General features: G+C 32.4%; 4 protein-coding genes across 4 annotated transcripts; 1 reads left to right on the forward strand and 3 right to left on the reverse strand.

Moving 5' to 3' along the window:
- Positions 1 to 377: 377 nt before the first annotated feature.
- LOC123667309 (piggyBac transposable element-derived protein 4-like) lies at positions 378 to 4,798 on the reverse strand. Its single transcript, XM_045601261.1, has 4 exons — positions 4,765 to 4,798; positions 3,825 to 4,535; positions 958 to 1,105; positions 378 to 432 (listed from the first exon to the last, which is right to left on the reverse strand). Exons 1-4 carry the CDS (start codon positions 4,796 to 4,798, stop codon positions 378 to 380), a joined length of 948 nt encoding a protein of 315 aa, XP_045457217.1.
- Positions 4,799 to 5,846: 1,048 nt separating this feature from the next.
- On the reverse strand, positions 5,847 to 8,257 carry LOC123666773. Its single transcript, XM_045600827.1, has 2 exons — positions 7,890 to 8,257; positions 5,847 to 6,578 (listed from the first exon to the last, which is right to left on the reverse strand). Exons 1-2 carry the CDS (start codon positions 8,059 to 8,061, stop codon positions 5,902 to 5,904), a joined length of 849 nt encoding a protein of 282 aa, XP_045456783.1. The 5' UTR covers positions 8,062 to 8,257; the 3' UTR covers positions 5,847 to 5,901.
- On the forward strand, positions 8,125 to 10,852 carry LOC123667310 (putative nuclease HARBI1). Its single transcript, XM_045601262.1, has 4 exons — positions 8,125 to 8,234; positions 9,774 to 9,903; positions 9,986 to 10,267; positions 10,352 to 10,852. The coding sequence occupies exons 1-4, from the start codon at positions 8,125 to 8,127 to the stop codon at positions 10,850 to 10,852; spliced, it is 1,023 nt and encodes a 340-aa protein (XP_045457218.1).
- A 949-nt stretch (positions 10,853 to 11,801) lies between these two features.
- On the reverse strand, positions 11,802 to 13,119 carry LOC123666777. The gene is made up of 5 exons (XM_045600831.1): positions 13,014 to 13,119; positions 12,674 to 12,899; positions 12,252 to 12,366; positions 12,108 to 12,165; positions 11,802 to 12,019 (listed from the first exon to the last, which is right to left on the reverse strand). Exons 1-5 carry the CDS (start codon positions 13,049 to 13,051, stop codon positions 11,824 to 11,826), a joined length of 633 nt encoding a protein of 210 aa, XP_045456787.1. The 5' UTR covers positions 13,052 to 13,119; the 3' UTR covers positions 11,802 to 11,823.
- Between the last annotated feature and the right edge of the window lie 4,258 nt (positions 13,120 to 17,377).

Below are 17,377 nucleotides of genomic sequence, written 5' to 3' on the forward strand. Positions count from 1 at the left end.
AAATTCATCCTGATTCTCTATTTAGGATTTCTAATGGGAATATTGGCCTTGTCCCTACATGGGAAAAGAGGCCTTTGCCCGGTGGGATATTACAGGCTGAAGCGGATCTCTATACTGTGTTGAATTGTATCGCCAAAGGTTCAAGTCAAGACGTTCATGCTGACTGGATTTAAACGTTTTTTTAATCAAAAAACAACGCCTGTTCGCTGCGTCCACTTAGTGCCGTTGGCATGTTTAAAGAAGAAAATAAAAATGTCCCAGTACTCATTTCTATGAAAAAATTATGTAAAGTGTTCATTATCTCGTGTCTATTTTAAGATTAGCTTTCAGTTTTGTTCAAAACATTTTGTGATTTTTTTTAAAGACAAACTTCAGAATTAGGCGAAGTACCCACTTTGCGTCCACTCGTTGGACCACTTGGCATCCACCAGCCTAGAGAAGGAATTAAGAGATGATATTTTTATGATAACTTAAAGACAGGTGGGATTTTAATAATTTATTTATTAAAGAATTAGAGTTATTTAAAATTCAACATATTAACATTAATAAATCACTATAAAGAAAATAAAAATACCTATTTATTCTTCTAAACATTGATAGAACTTATAATTTAAAAACAAATTAGGTACCTATTTAGTAAGTAAATAGTAATTCCATCTTTGAAATTCAACAATTATCTGTTGTGTTAATTTTACCCTATAATCAGAAGGAATGTAAGTAAACTAAAAATCAGTCTTGATTAATAATAAGTTTTTGGCTTTATTGTAGCAACAAAACAATACAATCATTTGGTCTAATCCTACTACTAAAAGAAATGTTAAATCTTAATAATTATGAGACAAGGTGTAATTATTATAGCCCTAGAATTTTAATTAATTACACAAGTCACATTTAAAAGACTTATCTTTGGCCTGTAAATAACTTAATCCTACTCATCGCATGCATTTCAGATGATACCATCTAATACAATTGTCAAAGATAATGTTTTTCTCATCGTCTTCTTCTATACAGGGAATTAGTATATAGTCACATTCAGGACATTTCACTCGTTCCACGGCGGGTAAATTTTCTTTCTCAATTTCCACATTATTGAAACATTCGGTGACTTGAAACAGACTAAACAATAAATAATTTATTACTACAGCATTACATCAATGTTGCCAGTATACAAGTATACAAGTATGTATGTGTTTTAATAGTGCTATAACACACTCCCATATAAAAATAAAATATACGTTCCTAAACTTAGCAACATCACGTTACAAAGAATAAAAAACCTTTGCAGTTATTAAAGTTATTTCTCAGTTACACCTAAGTCTTTTATAAATTCAAAATGTTTTTGACAGCTATCTTTTGTGAGAATACCTGCAGGCATATCTTTTGTATTTAAGTAATTTGACAAAACATATTTACTTTCAATATCAGTTCTTACAAAATAATATCTGACATCGATATGCTTGCTTCTGTTATGAAAAACATAGCTTTTTGCTAACTTTTGAGGACTTTGAGTATCATTAAACAACAGTACAGGTGAATCATTTATATAAATATTCTAATAATAAAGAAAAATGGGCAAAATTGTATGGAGCGTGGGCTATTCGCGGCCAAGATTAATTTTGATATTTCTTGATATGGCGTAGTCCTACAATTACTGTGTAGAAGTTTATCGCCAACATGTACTTCTAAAACGGATAAAATACATTATTGTTTTAGATCGTTTTACTATGTGTTTTGGCTTATGTGCAGTGCAAAAATTGAAAAAGAAAAGTAAAATAAATAATCTAGATAGTACCAAAATATATTATTAAATAATGAAGCAAATGCTACACTATAAATAAATACAATTAACATACTATGTATACAAAGTATATTAGAAACTATATTACAAACTGTGTATTACATTTTTAATGCCTAGTCATGCTCTATAATGAGATTTAATTCAGCTGCTTGTAATCGAATTTCTTCCGGTTGGTTTCTTGCCCAGCCTAAATACCATATTACGCACATAATATGTGCACAGCGTCCGATTGTGCGCCTTCCACTCAGACATGAACATTGAACAATAATAATGGGCGATAGCTTGTCTTCCGTTTTTTTGCTGGTCAATTACTATATAAGAATAATAAGTCCTGGACCTTACATGTCTGGACTGTATCTGACTGACATGTACGGACACGTAACATCTAAATGTCTTGTTCTTCAATATATTTGCCAAGACCCGTTATTTGTTGCTCTCAGTACACTTAAATATTATGCAAGCTTTGTTCTAAGTGCTCAGCGTAATAACTGCGGGCTAACTTGTTTTGGTATGTACCAAGAACAAACAGAACAAGATCGTCTTCTGAGAGACTAGGAAAATCATCGAAAATACGCTGATCGTCACTGATGCTTTGGAACGTTGCTCTTTGTCTATTAATATTATAACGAACAACATAGTCCGCTAGATGATTCTGCATGTTCATGCATGCTGCATGTTCACTATCACGTATGGGCTAAAAAAAATTAAAAGTTCGCTATAGGTGCGAACACCAATGCTCAGTCAATTACGATCCTTTAAGATATACTCGTATATATAAAAAAATATAACAGTATTTAATTCATAGCAATGTAAAGTAAAAAATGCTATAATATTTCATATTATAAAATATAACAAAAAAGTATAATTACATGTAAAAAAATTTTAATCATTTTTATAAATTTCATAATTGTTGCCGATATTTTCATTTTCTTCGTCACTACTCCGCCAGTCGATGGCATAATTCGTTAGTTTCTGAGAAAAAAAAACAAGTGTATAAAATTATGAATAATTAGAAAATTATCTACAATAATAAAATATATCATAATAATTACATAGGTACTTGATTGAGTTTTGAGCGAATCACTAACACAACTTTGTAGTTGATCCCCTATAAAACCATTTGAACTTTTAGAGATTTGTATGTTCTGGTTTTTTTTTAAATCTGTTTCACAATATCTTTAAATCCTGAAAAGTCTTCTCCATTCAGAGCGTTAACAGTATATGGGCCCGGGTTTTTTCGAGAGAATTGAATTATCGCAGGTTGCTTTGACGGTGCCCAGACTATTGAATTTTTTATAAGAGTTTTCAATTGAGGCATGCTGCAATCAACCGGCATATACGTATGGCCCAGGACAATGTAGTTTATTTGAATTGTATCTATATTATCAGAAATAGATAAAGCATAACGCAGCATTGCCAGGATAGTTTTATTTTTATTCTGACCAAAAGCCGAGTCACAGTAGAGTATAACCCTTTCAGAACGACAAAAAATAATATCGATTTTGAAAACAAAAATTGGTAATTTAGCTTCTTTAATGAATCAAGTGTTTATTAAAAATAACTAAAAAAATCCCCCTCTTTTAGGTTGCGTTGGAGCCCCCTCCCCCGCACGAACGTGCGTTTTCGTTTTCAAATGTGCTAACGCACAATCATGCTTAAATGGAATTCAAGGTTCAACTTAAAACAATTATTGATATTTTCAATAAAGATTTAGTGTTAGCACAGCACTTTGAGATCATTTTAATACAGTTTTATGACTCAAAGTCACATTAAAAATGCAAATCGTGTACTTAAATTACTCAGTCTTCGTAAGTTACTAACAAAGAAACATAAAAATTCTCTTCTATAAAATTAAAAATATTATAACAAAGCAAAACAAAACTAATTTAATTACTAACCAATTAAGTAACGTAAAAAATTTTGAAAATTACAATCACTGAGTGATATTCTAAAAAACAATTTTGGTTTCTCAAGATGCACAAATACACGTTGCATTTTGTGCATCTTATTTTGGTGGAAGACGAACAGCTTTCTAGGCGACATTTCCTGCCTCTTGATAAGTCATCAGAAACAGGGAAATGGCCAAACTGATCGTATCGCTTATCAAAGGCAGGTGGTAATGCCGGCCTGTATCTTTTGTGAGGCCTCTCAACACATGGCAATGACTGAGCATCTTCATCCAAGTTGTCTTCATGGGTTTCTGTATTGCAATTTATAAGAGCATCAGCTAAATTTACCCTAAACCACAGCAAATCTTTGGCCTTAGTTTTTTTTGCATCACAAGCAATCTTATATTGCCTCCAAGAATTAACGACTGCAAGGTCTAAGAAATGGATGAGAACCTTTACAGTCCATTTCTTTGTCTTCTGGTACGTCCTATAATACTCAATGAGCTGGTCGAGAACGTCGACACCACCCATATTTTTATTGTAGTTGAGAACTATGCTTGGTGCAGCTACTGACACGTAAGACTTTTGTTTCTTGTCCCATCTAGGAATCAATGAAGTCTGGTTCCCACCAGTGCAATTGGAAGCCATTAAAACCCCTCTGTTGTCCTTCAATTTTACTAAAACCACATCGTTGGACGTAAATTGTAATACCTCGCCACGTTTCATGGCTCTGTCGACAACAAACGAGGTACTGTAGCAGCTGGTTCCCTCTCCGTCTGACAGCTCCAGGTCTGATAGGCACCCATCTCCAAGCAAATCTTCCAATAAATCGTGGTCCAGAGGAAGCCCTAATGACAAACAAAACACAGTTAATTATATGAATAATAAGCTCTATCGGAGCAGTTTAGAACGAAAGCGCACAATCGTGCGCTCGAAGTTTGTCATCGAGTTGCAATACGTTTTACGTTTGATTTTAATAAAACTGTGCACCCTAACAATAGATAAACAATCAAACTACATATTTTGATACAAAAGTTACCAAATCTTAAGGCTTCATTTAAAAAAAAAGGTACTTACGTCGACCATCACCGTCAATAAACATAACGTCCATCTTGACCGAATCTTGACGCGTCACTGGAGCGCCCCGACCCCGCGCGGCCTTTTACACTATGAAGCTAGATTAATGCACGAATCATCGCGCCCGTTTCCGTGCAGTAAAACAAAACATAGTGGCCGCTAGAATTTTTTAAAGAGTAACGCACGATTGGTACCGTGCGTTCTGAAAGGGATAATCTGTTTTACAGTGCCACGTTTGTCAACTTTTTTATGTACTCCAGCAAACATGTGGCAATTTTATTAGCTCCTCTTTTAGTCTGCCTACGCACTGGCGACCATAGACGCGGCCAGGCCGCCGCGGCCATGGTCGCCGGTGCGTAGGCAAGCGCGACATGTGGACGGCCGAAAAATTTGCAGTCGACTTCCAAGGATGTGTCAAGATGGACGTGCAGAAGATAATCACGCTAACTGTGCTTGTGTATTTACTACGAAAACGAAAACGGAAGATTTCACGTAAAAGACAGTTTTGGGTGCATCCATTACTTTGCGAGAGAAAGACTAAAGGATTATATTATACTTATTTTTTGGATTTAAAAATGTATGAGAAGAGATTCTTTAATTACATGAGAATGTCAACGAATACTTTTAACCTGTTACTGGATACAATAAAACCAAAAATTACTGGAACTGGTAACAACTATCGGAAATGCATTCCAGCAGAAGAAAAATTAGTAATAACAATAAGGTAAGCTTTTTCTTTTTTAAATACAGAATGTTTAAAAAATACGTGATATATTTTAAAGGATGTTTCGGAATGGAGTATTGTGTACAGGAAAAATAAAAATAATGTGATAGGGCCTTTTTTTTACTTAAACTGCTAAACGGATTTTTTTGTAAATTTGAATTATACAAGACTTGATTCTGAATCACCCTAAACCACCACTGTTGCGTTTTTCACAACAACCTGTATAATTCATTGACCAAGGTTTTGCCACTTTAAAAAATTTATGAACTATTGTTCAGTAGTATTCTACTTTACGACTTTGAAAAGGAGAGGAAAAGGGCTTGCTTATAACATGTTTTTAAATATTAAAAAACTGAAGTAGATAATCAAATTATTTGTATTTTCATAACTTAAAAAATGGCAATTGTGAACAATTAATCATTCAAATTGGGAAATAGGTCTATCATTTCTGAATTTTGAGAAATATCAGAATAATGAGTATGAGTATCGCTGTAATTTGAATCATCTGATATCCTGTTGGTAGTAGAATAACCTGAATAACTCGGTCGATGCGGGTCATATTCTTGGTCGTTAAGAGTATTGAAATTACTTGAATAGTTTATGCGCGCTGTTGTAGGTGTACAGTTCGGTTGGTATTTTTCTATAATTTCCATGATTTCCATTTTCGCTTTGGTCTTCATTGCAGCAGGGATTGTTTGAAATCTTTCGAGGAGGGATAAAAGAAACAGTCTGTCACAATTTGAATCATTCTGTGTAGTCGCTATGGTCTTATGCAGAACTGAAATTAGAGGGTCTGTATCGGATTCTTCGTTTGGTATTTTTTTCTTCCTTTTTGTTCTAAGCGACTTTGATGCAGACTGTTGAGTCTCAAGATCAGAAGATCTTGCACTTTCATTTTCTTGACTTGCCTCTTCGAGACTATTTTCTGTTGCGTTTGTGTCCAGCACTGATTTCAAAAACAGTAATTGGTTGAAATAGGTGTATTGTGATTTACGTTTTGCAGCAGAACCACTTTTGACATCTTTAAGACGGCGCAGCTCTCTTGTGAAACAGTCTCTAAGGTTTTTCCATCTTTTTTGGAGAGTAATGCCTGTAAATCAATAAATAAATGTAGTACATATTACAAAACTAATATTATGTTTATTAATGTGAATTTTATTTTCAGGTATTTGGCTACTGGGTGTTCTTTATCTCATATAAGTCATGAATACCGTATAGGGCTTCCTACAGTATCGGAAATAGTATTTGATGTTTGTGAAGCAATATGGGAGATATTAAAACCAATTGTGATGCCACAATTGACCAGAGATAAGTGGATTCAAACGGCTGAAGGTTTTCAAAAATACGCCCAATTTCCTAATTGCATCGGAGCCATCGACGGCAAGCACATTAGAGTTATCAAACCACAACATTCGGGATCTCTTTATTACAATTACAAGAATTATTTTTCAATCGTGTTACTTGCAATATGTGATGTAAATTATAAATTTCTTTACGTAGATATTGGAGCATACGGCAAATGCAGTGATTCGTCAATTTACAAAGACTCTGTATTTTATCATAGGCTTTTAAATAATGATCTCGATATTCCGAGCAATAACCCCATCAAAGAAAATGGCCAATCAATGCCGTTCGTTTTAGTGGGTGATGAGGCGTTTTCACTATCGGAACATATGATGCGACCGTATGCTGGGAGAAACTTGAATAATGTAAAGACTAATTTTAATTATCGACTATCCCGTGCCCGCCGCTATATTGAATGTACATTTGGAATATTAGCCAATAAATGGCAGATTCTTCACCGACCCCTAAACGTCAAGAAAGAATTTGCAGTTGTGATTATAAAAGCTCTATGTGTGCTTCATAATTTTGTGCGAGAAAGAGACGGATATGATTTCAAGGACACGTTAACTGTACCAGAGGCTTTATTAGAAATACCTGCATGTTTACCTAATAGAGCAAATAGAACATCAACCGAATATCGAGATATATTCGCAAACTACTTCAGTACCGATGGTCGCTTGCCCTGGCACAATTTGTAAATATATGGGTGCTCGCCGCGAGCCGCCATTGCGCGCCGTAAACAAAATGGCGTCGAACGCACATGCGGTATGAGTAATCTTTTTAAAAAGTTATTCCAATCATTACGAAAACCTGGGAAATTTTAGCAAATAATTGTCAAAACTCATGTGCAAAGCGAAAAATAGTAGAAATAAAATAGTTATACTTTTGACAATTACCTATTTGCTAAAATTTCTTAGATTTTGAATGAACGGAACAACTTTAAAAAAAAATCACTCATGTCACATATACGTGTCGAATGCTACTACAGCACCTGCTGCGTTTATTGTAGTTCATCGCATTATTAATTTACTTAGGCATAATAAAATAAAATACTAACCAAGTTCTGCCTTTTCTTTATCTTCCATGGATTCACCGCCAAATATATCGACCACTTCAAGCCACAACTGCCGCTTAACATCTTTATTGGAGTAATCATTTGATGCTAAATCCCATAAACCTCTTCTATTTTCAACTTCAATTATGAACCTTTCCGTGTCGAAATTGGCCATTGTAAAATAATCACTCTGTAGCTAGCTACACGTCTGGTCGCCGCGGCCGATGCGGTAGCACTGATGAATTTTAATACAGAAGTGATGTTCTCGACGGCCACGATTGGTCGCTGGTCGCGTGGCATCAAATTGGACGCCGCGGCCAACGGTGGCCGCTGGTCGCTGGCCGCTAAGTGCGTAGGGGCTATAGCGATTGCCATATAAAGTCCAGAATTCACTGGCCGCCGCGGCCAGGTCGCGGCGACCATGGTCGCCAGTGCGTAGGAGGCCTTAGGACCCGCTTCAGTCCACAAATTACAAACTCCTAGTTGTGTGTCGCTTTTATATATAGTAAAATTATACACAGCAATCTTTCTACTGTAATATAGTCATGCTCTCACCGTAAAGGGTATACATACTTTTTGAAAATCAAAGTTCGCGCATATGGTTCCTTTTTCTTTTTTGTGGAGCTGAGAAAAAGAAATTAACAAGGTACTAATATTTTGACATGAAATATGGACATAATCTTAAAAAATACTGACATTGTGAATGTTAGACGTACAAGAGTTATAGACTTAGTTGAGCTATATGTAAAACGAACAACGGGGTTGAAATAGTCATGAGTATACTGAAGAGGTTTCTGAATACTTGGTGAAAATTTTCATCAGCTTCCGCTGATTTTGTCTGGTGACTTTACGTCAATTTTGCAGATGAAAAATCAAAACCACTAAAAACATATCTTTTAGAAAAGTTTAGCTTACGTAGTAACAACAATCGAAAGGAATTGACAACGAGATATCGTACTACTATTGATATTGTTTTTTCAAGATATTTGCACAAAATAGAATCGCAAGCATATTATAATAAAACACAGTGGTGGCTTGACAAAGACTTAATTATTTTCATTTGTCATAGACACAGTACAGAGTACAAATATAATTTAATATTCAGTAAGCGGCGCTAGTGTTGCTAGAATTATTTTGTTATAACCTGTCTAAATAACACCCTGACCTAACAAAATAATCGAACACAGATATAATTACAAGTTATTTATTTACTAGTGACTCGCCCCGGCCTCGCACGGGTGCAATGCTGATACTAAATGATAGCGTGATAATATGTAGCCTATATGTTGACCAGACTTCCTAATAATAATCGTGTCAAACTTGAACCAAATCCATTCAGTACTTTTTGAGTTTATCCCTGACATATATACATCGATTGCAGATCACACCCCAAGTATTCTAAAAAAAAAAAAAAATATTCAATGTACAGTTTTGACTTTCCTACCATTTTATTATATGTATTTATTTATCAAATTTCTACCATACCAAGCATTTTTAAAAACTTATACCGCCTTATTCCAAAACGAAGACTAAATATAGTACCGAGTTTAATACCAACTTTAATTCATGGACTAAAATAAATGTTATTACAAAAACGAGTTTAACGCTAATACGAGGATTATCTGTAGTACTAAAGTTAAACCACTGTGACCCCTAGTTTAACTTCAGTACTAACCTCAAAACGTCAAATTCTCATTTCTCAGTTGTCGTAAGCGTTGCATTTGTATTTTATTTTAAATAAAAATCGACAAAAATGGACGTGAACTCGATTGATTCCATGGATTTCGAAGACTTGGATGTGTTGGAAGCATACCGGCGATCTAACATACCTCGTAATCGCGTGAATCCATTTGATTTAAATGATGATGAATTCCGGTATAAATATAGGTTCAACAAGAGGTTTGGATTAAAAATAATTGATTTAATACGCGACGATTTAGCTTACGATACTCGTGGACAGGCTCTTAGTCCTGAGTTGCAAGTAGTTTGCGCGATACGCAACTGGGCTCGTCATGAAGTAAGTATAAAAACATGATATATAATACAAACAATGCTAGCATGTCTCAAAGGCTAAAAGGTAATTTTTGTATTATTCACAGATTCAAGACGATACTGGTGATTTGCATGGAGTATCCCAGTCAGTAATAAGTAAAACATGCAAAAAAATAGCAAGCATTTTAGCACATATGTCTCAAAGATATATAAAAATGCCTACAACTTTGGATGAACAAGAAGAAAGCATGCGGAAATTTCGTAGCATTGCCAATTTCCCAAAAATAATAGGCGTAATAGACTGCACTCATATTCAGATTAAAAAAATAAGAGCTGATGGAGGTCTATTGTACATTAATCGGAAAGGATTTCCATCAATTAATGTACAGGTAACTAAAATAATTCACTTTATGAAATAACATTATTTAATTTAGTGTAATTAAAAAGTGTAAATAATTATTTACAAATTTCAGGTAGTCTGTGATGCAGATCTCAAAATCATGGACATTGTGACACGATGGCGTGGCAGTGTTCATGACTCTAGAATCTTCAGGGAGTGCCGTTTGAAACAGAGGTTTGAAGCTGGTGCATTCTCTGGCTTACTCCTAGGTGATAGTGGCTATCCCTGCACACCATATCTTTTTACCCCATTGTTGAACCCACAAACAGAGGCAGAACAAAGGTACAACAGGAGCCACATTCGCACCAGGAACACCATTGAGAGATGCTTTGGTTTGTGGAAACAACGATTCCGCTGCCTGCTAAGAGGCTTGTATGGGGATATCGAAACCGCCAGGAAGACTATTGTTGCATGTGCTGTTCTTCACAATATAGCCATTGACATGAAGGAAGACCTATTTCCTGGTGAAAGGCATGTTCATACTGAAAATAATATACCAGTGCAACCATATGTTGCAAACCCTATTAGAGGAAATATAAGGAGAAGGCAGTTTATTGAAACATACTTTTCATAACTATAATAATTAATAACATATATATATATATATATATATATATATATATATATATATATATATATATATAAAATTTACAATATATATATATATATTGTAAATAATAATTATAATTATGTACCTTAGTTGTTATTTTTTTTTTCTTTTTTATAATTATTTTGTTTGATATGTTATGTTTTAATGTATGAAAATTGAATTTTATTTATCTCTGGACTAGGTTTTGATTAATTTAATGTTTTAATTCATGACAACTTGACTCTGACTTGTCCTACTTAATTCAGTTTCACTTACAGTTTAATATCTTTTGATTTGATTTGATTTGATAATTTTTGATTTCACTGATTAATTCAAACCATTATGTATCTTGTCTGAGCTAAGTGTAATTTGAGTTCATTTTATGAATTAAGTTCCACTGATAAATGTTCTTGTAAGCTTTACTATTTTGGCTTAGTCAAATACTGGCTTATACAAATTTCTGCATACTAATCTTGATAATATTTCTCTTATAATAATATGTTACTGTTTGGCACCACAAAATTTAAAGAAAAAAAAATTCATCTTAAAATTTTATGCCTTATTTTTGAGCTCTTGCTACTGTTTGATCAAGTTCTCTACTATTGTTACATTAACAGGATAACTATGCATGTCGTGTTTGCTTTAATATGGTTGTGCATTTAGAAATGTAGTCTATGATAAAATTAATATTGTAATGTATTATAAATGTAGCAACTGCTAGCAAACCTTATTAAATAAATAAATAATATTTGTACTTAAATCTTTATTTATATTTATAATTATTTCTTTTGCTTTAATTAAATACATACTTTAATCACAGGATAAATCTTTTCAAATATAAGAACCCAGCATTTATTATAAACAGTAGTAAATGTGGCTACATGTTATGGTACTATTAAATTTTTATTGTTATCTGAAATTTTAGTTATAATTTTACATAATCACATTTTATTTTTCTAACTGTTATTTTTTTCTTGTTCTTTAGCAATAGATATTTTTTGATTTTCCAAAAGTTCAATTTCTAATTCAAGTTTCTTAATTTTTAATTCCGATATTTTTACACTGAATTTGTGCTCCACCTCCAACATTTCCAATTGTTTTTTCTTAAAATCTATGTTACTGTTTATTATAGCTTGACGGCCTTGTTCACTTCTGTAAAATTAAAATATTTCATTATTAATTGTTTTTATATTTAAATTTAAAGTGTGAATATATTATTTATTCAAACACATGTACATACCTATTATGAGAGACCTTTTTGTCCTTCTTTTCAGTATTTTTAGGCATATCTATAACAGCTTGAAAAAGAAAAACAAAGATAAATAAAACCAATTTTCTTACAAACATTAGTCTAGGAATATAGTCTAGTAGGAATCTAGTTTACCTTTAATTTCTTTATTAGTTGAGTTAATTGTATTATCTGCAGATAAAATTGGTTCTTTGTACTCCGAACTAGAGCCAGGCATAGGACTATCATCTATCTCGGGTGGAATTGTAATCTGAAGGAGGTATTACCACAAAGATTACACTTGGATATATGCAAATCATTTCTGTTTATAAAAAAATTATCAATTGAATTGAGGAGATTGGAAGTTTTTGGAAACACCAAAGAGATATGCATATGTATATATTGTACAGTACAGCATTTTTTAAACATAGACATATATTGTGAGTGCTACTCACATTTTTTTATTATATATATATATATATATATATATATATATATATATATATATATATATATATCTTTTGTTTTTATAAATAGAATAGAAATTCTTTTTGTATGCTTTAACACTTCTTACTTACCACAGCATCACTGTCATAATTATTTACGTCTACGACAAAGTCACAGGGAGCAATCGATTTAATTTCCAAGTCCACTGGAGAAGGTGATGGGGGCTTTTGACCACCTCCTGTCTGGAACTGTTCTCTTCTGTGAAGAGACAAGTTAGCCTTGGCTGTCAACTTCATTCGTTTCCAAGCCAATTTTACTTCTGTGTCAGTTCTTGCTTTTCCTACAATTTCATTTAGCCTGAAAACATGTAAAAAAAAAAAAAAATTATTGCCAAAGTAACAATTTCATACATAGTATAGCCAGGTATTTACAGGTAGGCCAGTTAAATTACATACGTTACACATTACTTACTTCATGGTTACATTTTTCCATTCTTTAGATTTCAACATATTTGTGTTCGTTTTTGTTGACTTATCTTCTAATATATGTGCAGACTGGGAAACAAGTTGACGTAATATTTCCTAGTATAACATGAAAATTCGTATTAATTATATTGAGAGGTTATTAAATGAACTAGATGTATGTTGATTTGAACATTAAAAATAATTCCTGTGACATCCTTAATAAGTAATTTAACATTCTATTTCTGTAATTTTGTTGTATTGTATTTTGTCATTGATATACTTATTTTTATATAATATATAATAACTCTATTTAATTCTGATATGTTTCATGTATGTTTGTATTAAATAAATAAACTAACCTTTTCTTCAGAAGTCCAATTATCACCCCTTTTTTCTTTTGTTTATGCATTTTACAGCACAAGTAACGTTCGTCGCACACAAATTCAGAACAAAAAATATTATAGGTACTATTCTTAAGAACAACGTACCGTCTATTAAGAATCAATCAAGAATCAATGAACAATAGCGGCTGTGTTTTTGACGCGACACGTTACAATAACAATATATAAATTTTCGAAAATTTTCGTTAACATAAAACTACTCGCGCTTTGTATTTCATTCCTTCATACGCTAGCTATCTAAAAAACAACTGAGAAATATACGTGTGTCATAAACAAGAATTAAATTCAAACTATTTCTAAGTACAAAGTAATAAAGATTTCAGATGTTTTAAATAACATAATAAATTTTATTAGCAAAAATATTGATGTATTCTTCATTATTTTTATTACACATTAGCAAGTTTTGAATGAAAAGGAACGGTGTAACATACTAATCAAATATTGAACGAACGAATGAATGATTTGTTGCTCATCAATCTGTGGATACAATTTAAGCCAGGGCGATCTTTGGTACTTGATAGACCACGATTGGTACTCGATTTGTAATAAGAATGAATTTTAGTCCGAGGTCTATCGTTAATACCGTAACAAATCAGGACTTCTTAGTCTTGATTTAATCTCGGTACTAGGTCAGTTTTTTGTAATAAGATTAATAATGTTTAGTTGCACTTAAACTTTTTGTAAATATGTCTGCTGGCATTTCCAAAGTTGATACATATTTAATTTCTATTTTTTTTCTTCAGATATACACGCTCTAACAAAGTGATGTCTTGTGTCAATATGTTTGATGCGCTTATTATGAAACATTGGCTTTGTTGCTAACTTAATAGAACTCTGTTTGTCACTAAACAAACATATTGGCACATATACAGTTATTTCATTTAATATATTAGTCTGATATATTGCCTCCTTGGATTATTCAGATAGGGCCATATATTCGGCTTCCGTGCTAGATAATGCTACTATAAGAAATATCTGGCCTTGTAAGCACAGACAAGTACATCAAACTTCCAATTAATTGTTGATATAGATAATTTTTCTCAAATTTATTGTTTACATCTTTTTCTAGTTTTAAATTAATTTCCATTGGTGTATCTGAATGTGAACAATTCAACATGTTTCTTTAAAATAGCCTCAACGAATTGCTGTTCAACTGTCATACTATCATTATTAACATTAACACGCATTCCAAGACATTGTTTAATTTGACCTAAGTCCTTTATTCTGAAAATTGTTACTAATACATTTAAAATTTCTTCATACATATTCTGACAGTTATAAAAAAAAAAAAAAAAAAATCTACAAACAGTGCTACATAGATTTTTGTATTTTTATCATTCTTTTTGAAGAGACATGGTTCATATAATGATTTTTTTAAATTTAAGCCTTAGCAAACATTCTTTTACTTGAGACCACTTACCACGCTCTAGCCGATTGCTTAAGGCCATAAATACATTTTTTTTTAATTTAAGAACTTTATTATTACAATTTTCAATATCTGAACATTCTGGTATTTCCATATATACTGTCTCTTGAAGGAGACCATTGAGAAATGCAGTAGGAACATCTAGATGATAATTTTTAAAACTTGTTCAACACTGATAGCTAACATTAGTCTCAAGGTAGAATATCTCAAAACTGGAGAAAAAGTTTCATTAAAATCAATACCTTTTTGCTGTGTAAATCCTTTTGCCACTAGTCTGGCCCTATATCGCACTTCACTATGTATGTATGTATTTTATATAATTACCACAAGCCAATAGTTTCAGTAATAGAATTTAATAATGAGAATTAATAAATAAAAAATTACCTATAATACTAATATTTTTTTTTTTTTTTTTTTTATATATAAATTTTCACTTTATAATTTGAATTATTAATTTTTTTTGTTTGACTTATTTTATTTTACATTATTTGTTATTTTCTAACATACTGAATTTCTTAAATACTATTATGTATTTAAATGAAAACTAATCAATAAAATAAAAATATATCAAGAACTAGAAAATATATATATATATAGAATTAAACAATTTTTTTGCAAATTATGGTGCTTTTACACTATCCGAAGGAACTTAGTTCCTACCTGGTGTCCCATGACTCCTGTCTAGGGTTGCCAACTGTTGAAAGGACCAACCCGGGAGACTTTGGGGAAAGAAAAACTCAATTAATTTTTAAATTTATATTTATTTTGCTTTCTAGCAGCATATAATATTTTACGGTTTTTCATTACAAAATCGTAAAAGTTTTTACATGTAAAATCGAAGTTTGTGAGTACTTGTAATTCTGCTTTTATTAAAGAAATACTCATTTGGTTTCTTTCCTTGCTCCATGCTTGTTCCATTATGCTGAATATACGTTCGCAAGAAGCATTAGAGACAGGAATGGAAAGAACAAACGTGATCATTTTTTTCAATTCAGAACAAGGATTTCTATCTTTCGATTTAGTAAAAAAGTCAACCCAGCGTAAATCAACTCGCTTCTCTTCAACGAGATGTGGCTGCATCTCACGCAAAAGTCGAAACTCATCGTAAAGATTGTCGCTATCTAAGTCAACATTTAACAATTCCTGGAGTCTAGTAATTTCTGACCATGTGATTGGTTCTTTTAGAGATAAAATTTTCATTGCTTGATATTCCAGATCATCAAAGTTGTACCACTTTTAATATGTTAAACAACGAGTAAAAAAGTTATTGACAACAGTTTTCAGATTTGTTTTTTGCTGTTCATCAAACTGCTTTAATAAATCCATGGCAGATTTACCATAAAATTGATCAGCTTGTCTGTTTTGTAACTTCGTTCTCAGATCAATCATTATGTCATGAATTTCAGTGCTTGTTACTCTGTCGGATTCCAGAAGCTTAATAGCGTTCTGAAAGACGCATTAGATTTTGCATAAAATAAAGAGTAAATAAGACTACATTAGTTTCGGCATCACTGACACAAAAAGTATTCCATAGAAATGTAGTACAATTTTCTTGACCTTGGTCTTTGAAATAAGCAATTAAAGCTGCCCACAGTGATAGAATTCTGTCTATGGCAGGTAGTAACGATAACCAACGAGTTGGCAAATGTCTTAATATTTCTCTAAACTCAATTTCTGCATCTAAGCAACTTATCATCAGCTCATTTCTCCTTTTAGCAAAAGCCAAAAATTCGCTGTAAACTTTCAAAACAATAAATTCCACATCAACTGACAGACCCTTCAAAGAATTTTTAATGCAGTTGTGGAGAATATGGCACTTGCAATTTGCTTTATATATTTTTGAGTTTAAAGTTTTAAGCTTTTGGTAAACAGAAACATTTATTCCATAATTTACTGCAGCATTGTCGGCAGAATATGCTGAAATTTGACTCACTTCAAGGTCATTTTTAGATAAAACTAACGGCCCGGTACGTGCTTCGCTACGTATAAAAAAATTAAATCAAATTCATTTATTAATAATACAAAAAAATATTTTATCAATTGCTAGCTATTTTAGAACTTAATCCAAAACATTTGGATAAACAATATTTTCTGTTTTTCCATTATGAATAAACAACCACACAAAACAGTATGAATAAACAAACGGCTCTGGAACAGGCAACATAAAGTTGGCCATGTGAAAAACATAATTCCTCCAAATTCCATTATAACGTTATCGATTTGATCAGGAGTTATTTTATGTACCAGCCAAATTAATATATGTGCGTGCGGCAATCCCCTTTTTTGCCATTCGATGGAGTACATATGGCAACGCACCTCTCCAAATACAATAATTATAAAATTAAATCCATAAGTGCTTTCAATTTTTGCCGAAAAACACGTGCTGTACAGTCATGACGATCAGTTGTTGACTGTCCTTCAAATAAATTATTTTTGATGTCATCCCACTGCGGATTAAATGTAAATGTAATGAACAGATCTGGTCGACCGTGTTTTCGTACATAAGACATTGCGTCTTGTGCATATTCGTTCATATGCCGTGGG

The sequence above is a fragment of the Melitaea cinxia genome, chromosome 27 (genome assembly GCF_905220565.1).
Source record: "Melitaea cinxia chromosome 27, ilMelCinx1.1, whole genome shotgun sequence".
NCBI lineage: Eukaryota > Metazoa > Arthropoda > Insecta > Lepidoptera > Nymphalidae > Melitaea > Melitaea cinxia.